Below are 13,277 nucleotides of genomic sequence, written 5' to 3' on the forward strand. Positions count from 1 at the left end.
CACTCTGTTACTCTTGAGCTCAGTTTATTTTTATTTTCATATGTTGGCAAATTGTATATTTTTTTGCTCTAAAAATGATTGAATTATGTTGTTCTTGTCTTACGGTAAGATTTCCATTCCGTTAGTTAACCTGAATGCAATATTTGTAGAATTATCAACAATTTAAAAGTTGTTTAAGTGACACTAAGCCTAATTATTTTTTACCATTGCAGCCATATTTGTATACATTTGAAACTTAGCAGAATAACGAGTTAAGTCTTCCTGCACCTTCAGTGTCTTTTTGCCGAGTGGGTCCAAAAGGAAGCTTTTAGTTTTGCTCACCGAAAAGCCTGCCTACTTGCCTGTTGGCCGAATTGCTTGTTTTTGTGTAAAAACTGTAATTTTAATTGTACAATAAAAAAGTATTTTAATTGTATTTGATGTTTTATGTTTTTCTATACCTTTCAAATTTTAATGAAGATATTTTGAGTTTTTATCTTTGTTTGCTTTACCGCGAAGTGAGAACTGAATTAATTGAATGAGAAATATATCTCTAATAAAATTCGAGGAAATAAGTTTAAATGAAATGCAGGAAAAAATGCATATAATTTAGTATTCCGTACAAGGAAGTCATGTGGTGTCCACATCAGATTTTTAGTTTAAATAAAGGAAGCTTTCTGTTGTATTCCGTAGAATTCCTTAGATTGTTTTGCAAAGTAGAAATTAGCAGCGAGAGTTCTGGAGTCACAAAACTAACACACAATTAAATTTGTCAGGAAGTTTAAAAAATGAAAAGTTAGGACATTTTTTCCATCGAGCATTGTTGAGTGTCCTTAGTATTTATTTCCCGTTTAAGAAGGATGTATTTACATAAAATGTAAGTGCATGCAGTGGTCTAAATAAAATGTTTTCACAGAAAAAATATCTTCTCGAAAGATAATTATTATCGAATTAATAAAGCTATAAATTACTGAGCTGCCTTGATGGTATGACGGTAGGAAAGTCGACTGTATGGACTTGTGCGCGGGTTCGAATCTCAGAGAATGCATGGGCATTTGGTATGATGGCTTTGCTTCAGGCAAGCACCTAAAATAATGTAGAGCCAAAAGCACTCTAGAAGGGTTGGTAGAAGGAAAGAAAGGGTGGGAAATCCTCGGATTCGTTCCTTTGGAGATTCTCCTCCAAATTTCGGACGGAGCTGGATAAACTCGTACTATCAACTAGAAGGTGCCCAAGACCTTTAAACCAACGACAGAAGAAATCCTTGCCTTTTGTTCACGATAAAATTTGTAGATTTAATATTGTTATGAGACAAGTGAAATAAGTCATAATGTACAGCAACTTGCTGATCTCGATTATATTTGAGTCGGTCTTAGTGAAGCTTGTCAACTGTAGATAGTAAAACTTATACTTGGAAACTCGAATATTTTTTCTATAAAGGGTATTTTTCTTCGATAAACTTCTGTAAAGTTTTCTATAAAAAAAAAGCTGAACCAAACGCAAACTTAACGATATACTGACGACGAAACACACTGAATTTAGAAGATGATAAAATAAAGTAGCTTTGTTTTTATTTTTTTTTAATGTCGTGAGCTTTGTTTTAAAAGTTTTAAGTAAGATGTATGAAGTTATCTTACCACATCCCATTCTGGATGTTGCTCGTTAACTCCTTTGTATTCCACATAACTTGCAAATCCTTCATTGAGCCAAAGGTCATCCCACCATTCCATGGTCACTAAGTTGCCAAACCACTGTAAAAAAATATTCATCTGATTAACTGCGCATTCCAATTATGGGATTAAACACGGAAGAGTATTTAAAGTTACAAAACAACTTGTAAGTAAGAACTTTCACTTCTATTTACAACTTAATGGAAGATCGAACTAATGGAATGTGCCAAGAATAACCGAATATGAAAATAAACATGATATTTTTTTAGTTGGAGACCTTAAGATTTTTAAGGATATATCTGCTTCCGTTGTAAACAATGCAAAATCGATTTAAATATGAAATAAGGCTTTGTTATTTTACTAATAGCTCCATGTTTTAAGTTTAACATTGATTTCTTTTTCATTTCATTCATTTGTAATAAAATTAACAAAAAAAAACTAGCTAAATAAAAATAAATTAAGAAAAGGCGTAGCTACTAGACCAAGTGCCTAGCTCCTAGGGTTTCAAATGTCGGTACGTTCTAGACCGGAATGTGCACCATAGTTGAGCAGACTTGAAAAAAAAATAGCCTACCGCAGGAATGGGTAAACTACGGCCCGCTGAAAGGTTCTATCCGGTCCGCGGATAGAATTTTAATTTGCCGGTCCGAGACAAATAAAAGAAAAATATATTTATATATCATATATCCATCTCCTTTTCTACTTTTTTTAATATTATTTTTTTCTTCCTTTTTCTCAATCTTTTTATTTTCGCTAGTTTTGTTCTACAAAACATATATCGACAGAAATAGCAACCAGATACAGATTTCAATCAGTAAAGTGTTAAAAGCGGAAATTCTTAGTTAGTTATAGCTGTAGATTCGCTCCAACAAGTGTTCTCTCTTTCTCGGGGAGCAGACATATGGGAATCCAATATAGCTGAATTAAACCTCCCCATGTGGCAGACTATGCATTTTAAGCTCCAGCCAGCGTCTTTTTCTTTTAGGGCGATTTCTAATATTATTTACTGCGTATGGATAGATTGCGGATATATAGCATCATTGGGAATAGTGGTGAAATTATTAAAGTGTAGTGTAACTAGTGCTTGTTTGGTTATTCGTAAAATATTTCATCCCTAAAATGGCTACTAAAAACGTGAAGTTGATTTAAAGTACATTTAATGATGAATGGACCTGGAAATATTTTTTTTTACTATTGTAAAAGATAAACCAGTGTGTCTCATCTGCAATGAAGCTGTAGCAGTCTTCAAAGAATATAACATTTTATCGCACTTGTGCATTCAATCTATTACGAAACTGTACGCACGCAACAATATTTAAATTGTAATATTTGTATATTGTTTTTAAAATTTTAGAAAAATTTATCTTGGCCTGCGAAACATTTTTTTTCCGATTTTTTGCCCGCGAGCGAAAAAGTTTGCCCCTCCCTGTTCTACCGTGTAAATAAACTGAAACTGCTGAAGGGCTTTTAACTTATTCAATGCATCAATTTCTTTCTCATTTGATTCAATAGTAAATGTATAGATTACTGACAGTAGTTAGTTAACGAGGGTGAAATATAAACCACTGCATGCTTTAATTCTCAAATCAAAATAAAATGTAAACCACTACATGTTCTAATTCACAAATCAAAATCAAATATGAACCACTACATGTTTTAATTCACAAATCAAAATAAAATATTAACCACTACATATTCTAACTCACAAATAAAAACAATATAAAATTGATTGCTTCTTATATAACAATAAGCAACAGATCCTTAGATATTTGGAAACGAAGCATTAATTGAATCTACTGTAACTATGAGCATTTGATTGATTCTATTATAACTATGAGTACCAATTGATTCTGCTGTAACTATAAGAGCGTAACAAATCCTCCCGCAAGTTACACTGCGTAAAATATGATAAAACATCCACTTTTTAGAAACCTCATTTAATCAGCCTATAGTGACAAGATTATGGAGTTTCTCGCTCATAAAACTGTACCTACTTTTGCTGTGGATGGTTTAAATTAAGCAGTTATCTTTCTAGCTAACAGTAAATGTCTCTTTTCCTAGGTAAACAGTTCTGCATAATGTTTTGAGTAATTGCTTGAGTGATTGGATTATAAGAAATTAAACAAACTTAGAAAAAATTATTTAGAAACATAAATTAACGTTATTTTAAGAAAAACCAGTAAACAAATAAGGACAATTTTAAGTAAAAACTATAAACTAGACATTTTCCTCATTCTTAGTCAGCTGATGTTTGCACCCATAAGCTAATAACTAGTTAATATAATTAATATTTTAGCTATAAACAATGTGTAGAGACATTAGGCATTTTTTGGAAATAAGCGAGGTGAACAATTAGCAATCGCTCTCGCCGGGAATCGAACCACTGACCTCTGGATACCGGCCCAGTGTGCAGAGCTACGACACCCCGAAGGCACGCTAGGAAAGTGGGAGAAATTCCCGGCCTCGAATCACAAAGCAGGCATGAATGTTTGTAAGTGTACAGTGTCTGTGAGGCCTCAGGCACTTAAAACGCCGGCGAGCTGAAATTTCTCTCAAGTCGTTTGGTGGTAGAGGAAAAAGGATGAGAGATCCTCGCATCCGTTCCCGGGGTGTCCTGCATTAAAACTGGAGAGCAGCTGTACTATAAGTACGGTAGGACTATACCTGTACAATTAATTTTGAAATTATTCTACTTCCTCCCCCCATTTTTAGACATGGGAAGCATACCTGACTCCTTAGGTGTCCTAGTCCTCGACTTACTTGCCTCACCCGTTTCGCTTCGCCGCATAGTCTTTTATTTTTCTTTCAAATTTAATCAGTCTGTTATTGATCAACAAACTGAAAGATTTAAACTTTTAACTTAATTCCTTTCTTAACAATTCAAATTTGTATCTTACTTTTTAAAATAATTTATCTAATTAGAAAATTAAAATACATTTACTTATATTCACCAAATAAAATGAATGAATATTTTCAGCTTTGTTGTAGTTAATAAAAGTGTTTCTCATGCCACATGTTAAGTGAATGGCACAAAGTATTTATTTTTATGATTTTTTAAAACTTAAAATATAAAATGTTTTAATATTTTTCAATTTAAAAAATTTTTAATGGTTTCTATTGAGGTTCTGGGCTCTAGCCTTAAATTTTCAGACTGCAAAAAATTTCGGATTTCTGTAGCTGGGGAAGTGTATCACAGGTAGTCACGGAGACTTTCCAAGACTAGGGAATGAAGAATTACCATTATGATTATAGGACGTCTAATTATAACGAAGATATATCAACTTAATATAAGCAATATAGAAGAAGAGATAGAATAGAAGAAGAGATATCAACTTAATATAAGCAATGTATCTGCTATTTTGTTTCAAACACAACTAGCATTAACTCTTCTTTAACAGCGTCTTGGTCCAAACGCTTGAATGGTTCTTTACTCTTGTATCTTCTACGTAACCAATGTATCTTCAAAATTTAGCAGTTTCTGGCTGAAAACAAAATCTCACGTATGTCTGATTATTTTCATTCGTTTGAGATCCTCTCAGCTCGTCAGTTTAGTTTTATACCGGAATTTTTCTTAGTTATTTATAGCTATTAAAGTTCATGTTAGACAGGATTCTTTTATCAGGGCTGTAATTTTATCTCATTTCATTTCAATGTTAGAGGCATTTTCTCAGAGTTATCTTTGTTCAAAATCACATGGAACAGACTGCAGATTTCAGCCCTGAAGCACATTTAATTAATTTCTCTTAATGTGCAATCTCGCAGTGTGCAAGAGTAGGCTCTTGCACATTGCGGTATAACAGAATGACAAAATGGTAACGAGAATGCAGATTGTTTTTTCCAAAAAAGATGCTTCTGTTATTTTTGACACTCGACGTTTCACTGAATATAGTTAATAGGTAGTAATAAATATGAAATTCAGAATGGTTTTCTGGACTGAAGGTATGCTGTTGTCTAGAAACAAGATCTGGTCTGTATACAAAATAAGGAGACTTATAGATTTTGACCTTCTTTGGTAGCTAGCATAAACTGGCAACAAACTCCTAACAGACTTAGCGAATTATCGATTTGTCTGAAGTAACAATTGAGTGTCGAAAATATTTAAAACAACTTTTTCATTAAATCAGAACTTTAATATAAATGCATGTCTGACGCTTAACAAAACATCCATCACTTGTGGCGATGAAGCTTAAAAGTAACAGTCAAACTGAAATTCAAAACTAAAGACTACATAATTGCTTTAGCGTAAAGTTGGCTCAAAACTTCTCACAGGAATCACAATTTAAATGTCAGCACAATTTAAAGTCGAAGAATTCCAATCGTACCAAAGTTACGGAAACTTAGTAACGTGACCTCGAGAGGCAGAAACATGCTCTGTCCTTCAATCCCAAACCCTCGATTTAAATTCTCTCAAACTGATTTGCATTCTGGTGAGGACGGAAAGGAGAATGCTAATAAAGTAGAAATTATAAATAACTGGTTGATTAAAATGATAACAACCCTACAGACTTATGTGATTTATGCTGCTAAAATTTCAGCTGCGTGTTTTAAGGCTTTTGAATGGATTTGATTGTTTTGCATTCAGCTTCTTCAGCTAGAGACTATAGCTTCTTTGAACAATGTTTTGAGTTATTCTCATCAATTAACGACAGATGAATTCTTAAGTAGGTGCTCTACTCTTAAAGTTTAAATAATATTGTCAAGACGTATTCCAGAAACTATGAGTTGATGTCTTGGTTTTGGTTCTATTTGATGGTGACAAAGAACACGGGCTATGTGCGTAAGGGAAGCGATGTCGTTGTGAAGGATTTCGAAGAGAAGCTGGCTCGTATCCACATTACGTACGAGGAAAACTATAAAAACATCCATAAAGCCAGCACGTTCGCTGGCATTCGAAACCAATCGAACTACTAGTGTTCGGCTACTCTACTGGTCATTGAACTGATGTCTTGAGTAGCGCCAAAGTTTGGAACTGCTAAGGTAAATAATCAGTTTCCTTTGTTAGACATTTTGTGTTCCTATGGCAAAAACAATAACTAATGGAAGGCGTTTTCTTAGCACAGTAGCGATTCGATGAAATATTCTTGAAATAATTCTAATTCAGGATTTAAAAAAAAACAAGCAGTATGAAAAGGGATAAAATACTTTAACCCAGCTAACGAGCAGAGTAGTTTGAAGATAAGATGAAATCAGAACTTACACAATTAAATTATAGATGTTTTCTGCTTATTTGACAGGTTACGAAATGAAATTCAGAAACAGACGAACATGACATTTTTGTCAGTGAATATACAAGGTGACGCAAAAGACCATTAACATGTGAAAATCCTATTAATTTACGGAATAATGTAGGTAGAAGATTTTGTCACTTTTCTATCCTCGCCTCCGGCTATTGGTCACGGTGTGATGTGGATTTATCCCGTCAGTCGTGATGAGACTTTTTTCCTTCGAGGAAATGCGTTGTTCTGCTATTCAAACTGTCAGTGTGACGGGTGCGAGGTACACTGATATGTAACAGAATCGCATCACTCCTAATTTGGTCAATAAACACGTTATGACTTTTATGCAGGATGGCGCTCCACCCCATATTGTTACACACGTGAAAGATCTCTTGAGCACATCGTTTGGTGAGGATCGCGTGCTGAGCCACCCCTTCAGTCATGCTTGACCTCTCAGGTCCCCAGATCTCAATCCGTGTGTTTATTAGTTGCCAGTTTACCCGAAATCACAAGTCTACCGCGATCGTCCGACCTCATTATGGGTGCTAAAAGACAATATCCGTCGGCAGTTTCTCACCATACCTACACAGATGCTGTGCAGTGCTGTTCACAACACTGTCCCTGAACTACAGGTAGTGTTGATGAATGTCGGTCGACATGTTGAGCATTTGTTATAAAGAACATAATCCTTGCTAAAAATTAATTGTTATGCTATTTATTGCTTTTGTTGTCATATGAAACGCCATCTGTGGCTGTTTTAAGCACTTTTTTTTGTTTTCAATAAAACCGCATGACATTTTAAGCATGTGTGTTAGTTTTTACCTCTTTACTTACATTATTCAGTGGATTATTGAATTTTCAAATGTTAACGGCCTTTTGGGTCAGCCTGTATTTTGCTGTCCGTGAAGTTAGTTAAAACTCTTTATTATATCATCTCAAAGGTGAATAAAATCTAAATAATTCACGAAAAAAAAGAGAAGATTGGATATACGGGTTTTAATATAAAGAAAACTGTTGAAAAAGCGGTGAAATGGAAAGAACGCCAGTACAATTTTTCAAAAAATGGAAAATAAAAATAGATTTTTTCCTCTTTATAAGATATTTATGTCACACGATTAAAATATATTTTTCTTTGAAATTAATAATTAAAGAATAACACACTTTCTCAGTAAATTTATCTAGATACAACTGCTTATGAATAAAGTCGTAACTAGGAATAGAAAATACTAAAAATCAGCTTAAAAAGTTAAAATGTAATCAGCCAACGCAGTTTTTCTCAAGACATGTACAAATTTATTATAGATATATCCCCAAGAAAAAACAAAAGTCACCAAAATTCCTATTTCGGTTGAAATATCACCTCTGTTTTTCGCAGAAAAGCAACGTATTTCATGAAAAAATATGATCCCTTTTCCATTTCTCAGAAGTAAATATATTTCCCAATCTGTCGCAATTCCAAAGATCCATTTGATTCCAAATATGAATAAAATCCATGTTTTTCGCAATACTAGAAGACGAGAACACACTTTACCAAATACGTCCCACCCTCTGAAAAAAAAAAAAAAAAAAAAAAAAAAAAAAAAACTGAACATACTGAAAAGAATTTGAAGTAGATAGTTGCATATACGCCGTTGTACCATGAGGAAAACAACTTTTAAAATCCTGAATATATAAAATTGTTGCTTTGGCAATAGTATCGAATAAGTTTAGGGAATGGATTTAAAAATATATGTATAAACGTATGCCGGTCAGATGGTTTTAAAAGCATTTTATAAAGCGAAATATTAAATAATCATTATGAAATTTATTTATTATATTTCTCGAAATAGTGTTCCTTAAAGTTTATATGGTAACTTATGTCATTATGAGATAACAAATGTCAAAATGTCAAATAAATCACCGATATGTCAGTCATAGAAATGTAGTTACAAAGGAAACAAAGTGTCAATAAGGAAAAAATTCCGTCTTCCTGAACTTATTGAAGTGAAATGTAAAATAAGACTAGTAGCTGAGATCGTAGAGCTAAACCGATGGTGTAAAAACTGATTTTCATTGTTGAAAATTTATTCTTGAGCATATATCTCGTTGATACTTCAACATCGCACTCATCTCGTTGATACTTCAACATCGCACTCATCTCGTTGATACTTCAACATCGACATTCATCATTAATTATGATCTAAAAGAAATGCTTCCCGAAATTCACTTAAATATTTTTACTAGAAAATGTATTTCTTTAAAAAAAAAAAAAAAAAAAAAAAAAACTATAGTTTTAAAAAGGAAAAATTATACACCATTTCATTATACTATTATTCATATATCTACAATGTAGCAGTCTCTAAAAAATGCAATCTTTTTTCCAAAATATTAAGCTTATACATATATACAGGGTTTCTCACAAGGTCGTTGCCAAACTTGACATGCTGGTCTGCCATACCATGGCAAACAAGATTTATGTAGGAAGTTGGTTCCGAAAATGCGAATGGCGACCGCTGGGGGGCAATGTTCGCAATCGTAGAGGAGGGGGGTGAAGAAAGCATGTGGAAAGCGATGTTAATATGACTTTTATTATAACAAGATGGTTAAATCACAGAAGTTGTTCAAAATTCCTTCCATTCGTCACAATGCATGCTTCATAACGTCCACGCATGGATTCACGAACCCATTCAAAATGGGCAGATGTGTCACGGACACTTGCCGCCATATTTACGATCCTGGCGAGATCCATGTCCGATGTTACTGTCTTCTCGTACATCATAGACTTCGTGTATCTCTATAGGTAGAAATTCAGGGAAATCAAGTCTGTGCATAGCGGTGGCCATACGACTGATCCACCTCCTGCCAATCCAGTGATCAGGATATACTCTATCGAAGTATTACCGCACAGTGCTACTAAAATGTGTAGGTGCTCCATCATGCTGAAACCGGATGTCTCGGCGTGTAGCTGCTGGAACATCAACCATCAGATCCTACAACACTCTTTCCACAGAATGTCACACAAGTCTATAAAGAACTGAGTTAGTAAACCGATTCATCTTTCTCCAGCAACGTCCTTACCTAAAATGATCACACTTCCCACTCTACTATAAGCCTATGAACATTACCCTCTAGCGGTCACCGAAATCTTGTTTATCATGGTATGACAGACCAGCATGTTAGTTTGGCAGCGACCTTTTTAGACACCCTGTATAAGTAAATAAGTATAATTTAATATTTATAATTGCGAATAAAATGGAAATGTATTTGTGGATGGAAATGCATTTGTGGAAATGCAAATAAAACGCATTTGTGGATGGAATTCTGTGTTCTAAACTCCAACTAGCCAACACGCCAATCGGTTTTGGCTCAGATCCTGGATAAGTCATAGGCTTGTGACTATAGTATCTCTAAAGAATGGAAGAACTTAAAATTCGCACTTAAAACATTAGGGCCTTACCAACTTTGTCAACGGCGCTGTTTTGTTACCCCGTAGGCTTGTATCTGACCCGATTAAAATATTCTATACTTACCATGTGCGCCATTTCATGGGATATGACAGTAGACACTCTCTGCTTGTTTTGCGGACTCGAATTCTGCTTATCATATAAAAGATTCGTCTCTCTGAATGTAATTACACCCCAGTGTTCCATAGCCCCAGATACAAAATCAGGTATTGCCACCATATCTGAAAATAGAAGACAATAATTTAACTCACATTAGTCATTTATTTATAGATATCATTACAGTAATAAGTTCCAGTTTATCAAAGCATTGTCGAAAATAAAGGACTTTTTAAATTTAAAAATAGAAATGTATGGACTTTTTATACGTCTTTTAAGAAATAACCTTAAATTATACTTGCATTCTCAACTTTTCATGTGTGTTAACTTGTAGATAATATTTAATGTAATAAAGATTATTAGAATTTTTTTCTAAATCCTATTTACTAACTTAATATGATTATAACATTAAATGGAGACAGCTCTATAATTGAATAATACAAAGAGCGCAAGATACGTCAAGCGTAATTCAAAAACCTCCGCCATCGAAATTAAATCTTCCATCGCAAAAGCTTTCAAACTATGACTGACATTTATATAAAGACCGGTAATGATATATGCGCGCACTACTTGAAAATAATTCAATGTCAGTTAAATGAGTGAATTCAAATGTTCATAGGACTGTCAAAGTCAGGAAAACTGAGATTGGGCAAGAAAGTCGTTCCTTTTGCGTTAGTGTAGTTGGCATTAATTAAATTTTGGATTGGATTTTAGTTAAAGGTAAATAACAACGAATACAATTTACTAATAATTTTCGTAAAGTTAATAATATATCTGGACTAGATTGAAAATGTCATTGCTACAACGATGTTTAATCGACATTTCCGATCGCAATTAAAGCCAGCGACTGATGAATAAAATCTGTACATTTAGAGGCGCATTTTAAATGATTATTTCATACAAAATCTATATGATTTACCTTGCTTAGGCAATGGATAAGCTATACCAAAGTAATTTTCGAAATACTCCAAAACTCTTGTTCCAAAATTTAGAGCGTAGGTAGTTTTGTTCACTTGATCTGGAACCAAGTACACTCGGAACTAAAAAAAATAAAAATTTTTATGATGAAAAAGTTACGGTTAAGATAAAAATTACTTAGATTCAGTTGGTAATGCAAAATATTTCTTTAAATGCTTACTTCTTTCCCAGACGAAGTTTTGGTGCTCCTGTATTTGAAATCACAGACAATGAAGCATGCGAGATATGTCACCATTGGTACTGACTTCTGGAATTTTGTTACAAGTAGTTGCGAATTATCAGGAAATGATTCTGTAACCTGAAATAAAGGTCCATAAAATTTCGTCATCCTATCAGTTCAAATGAGATCAAAACATTTCACAGTTTTAGAACTTACATCAGTATAGATAAATGTTTAAATTTACAAAATGGCAAATCATTTAAATTTACAGTGTAACAAATGAAACGTGAATAGTAATTATGCAAGATAAAAAGAATCATCATCTGCTATACTGCATGTTTAAGAAGAATTACATCAACTTTGTTAAGCTTGCAATGTCTCTGGTATATCTGTCTATGGGATCGGATGAGGTATTTGACATTAAAGAGCAACTACAGCTGATGAATTCTAACGCTATTGCAATAATATCTGATTCCTTAACAGTAATAATGAAATAAGAAACGAAAACAATATCACTTTATTACAAGCATACTGAAAATAGAAAACAACGCAGAAAGCAAAATAAATTTAATGAACACATATCATAAATAAAAATATAGGTTATGACTGACTAAGAGATATCCCGCTTATTGCTATGTCTTGCTAAGTCATTATTACATGTTTTATTTTAGTTACAGAACTTTAAGAACTACTGACTTGTAAAGCTACGTAAGCATATTGTAAGGCAATTCTGCCCTCCAAAAGCAGAATGGTCTCTGAACACTGAGAATTTCTTCACGGTTTGAGTCCTGAAGACAGAATGGTTTATTGATTAAGTGGTTTACTAAGTTATTTGTGGTTATAAAGTGTTTTATTAAGCGCTTAAAGTTTTTCTGTTGATTTTGAACAGCAGAATGGATGAATATTTGGTTAAAGAAATTAGCTTTTCTTTAAGTTGCTTATCGGGACAACCAATGCAACTACTTCAGATAAGTATGCAGAAATCATAGCCATGATCAAACCCAGAGTTCAGTGATTTTATGTATTAGGTTACTGATGCCTTTGTTGAATTAACTCAGAGTTCAGTGATTTTATGTATTAGGTTACTGATGCCATTGCTTTATAAAAATTATGAGAAATATGATCAGATGCCCTAGTTACCCATAGTGTAAACGTGATCCAATATTCCGTTAGAAAATATTCTTCTAAAGCAACCTTCTTAAGGCAGAATACTTTATAGGCATAGAAACACTTTTCAGTAGTAAATTACTTGCTTAAATTATAGGGTCTCTTGAGTCTGAAACATGGAGTTGAGTTAAGGAAAGAGAAAGAGAAGAAATGCAAATCTAATATTCTTCAGAAATAAAATATTTATCATCTTTACTCATGGTTGATAAATTTTTATTTGTAGCAGCAGTGTTTGAATACACAAATTATTCACCATTCAGTACAAATTATCAAATTATCATCTCTACTCATGGTTGATAAGTTTTTATTTGTGGCAGTAGTGTTTGAATACACAATTTATCCACTATTCAGTATACATTATCAACTGAATAAAAACATACAGGCAAGATAAAAATAAACAGTAATAAAAGAGAAGGAAGAATAATATCTGCAACAAGCAAGCAAACAAGTAAGCAATGATAAAATAACCGAGAAAAGGCAAATAAAATACTTGCGCTAACTATCCTAAACACTGATATATTAGCTTCAAAATCTTCTGCTCAAATCAAGAGAACGTTAAATTAAGCAT

The 13,277-nt window shown here is 33.4% G+C and overlaps 1 protein-coding gene across 1 annotated transcript in view; it reads right to left on the reverse strand.

Moving 5' to 3' along the window:
- The window catches only part of LOC118205807 (uncharacterized), a 425,653-nt gene that overhangs the window by 307,540 nt on the left and 104,836 nt on the right, over positions 1-13,277 (reverse strand). Inside the window, exons 3-6 of the mRNA XM_085825092.1 lie at positions 11,543-11,680; positions 11,324-11,444; positions 10,375-10,529; positions 1,617-1,730 (exon numbers count right to left, since the gene is read on the reverse strand). Coding sequence (XP_085681218.1) covers positions 1,617-1,730; positions 10,375-10,529; positions 11,324-11,444; positions 11,543-11,680 — 528 coding nt within the window. The remainder of the gene's footprint in view (positions 1-1,616; positions 1,731-10,374; positions 10,530-11,323; positions 11,445-11,542; positions 11,681-13,277) is intronic.

Source organism: Stegodyphus dumicola, chromosome 1, assembly GCF_044657685.1.
Source record: "Stegodyphus dumicola isolate Sdum_Otavi_A_Nest chromosome 1, ASM4465768v1".
In the NCBI taxonomy this organism is placed as follows: Eukaryota; Metazoa; Arthropoda; class Arachnida; order Araneae; family Eresidae; genus Stegodyphus; species Stegodyphus dumicola.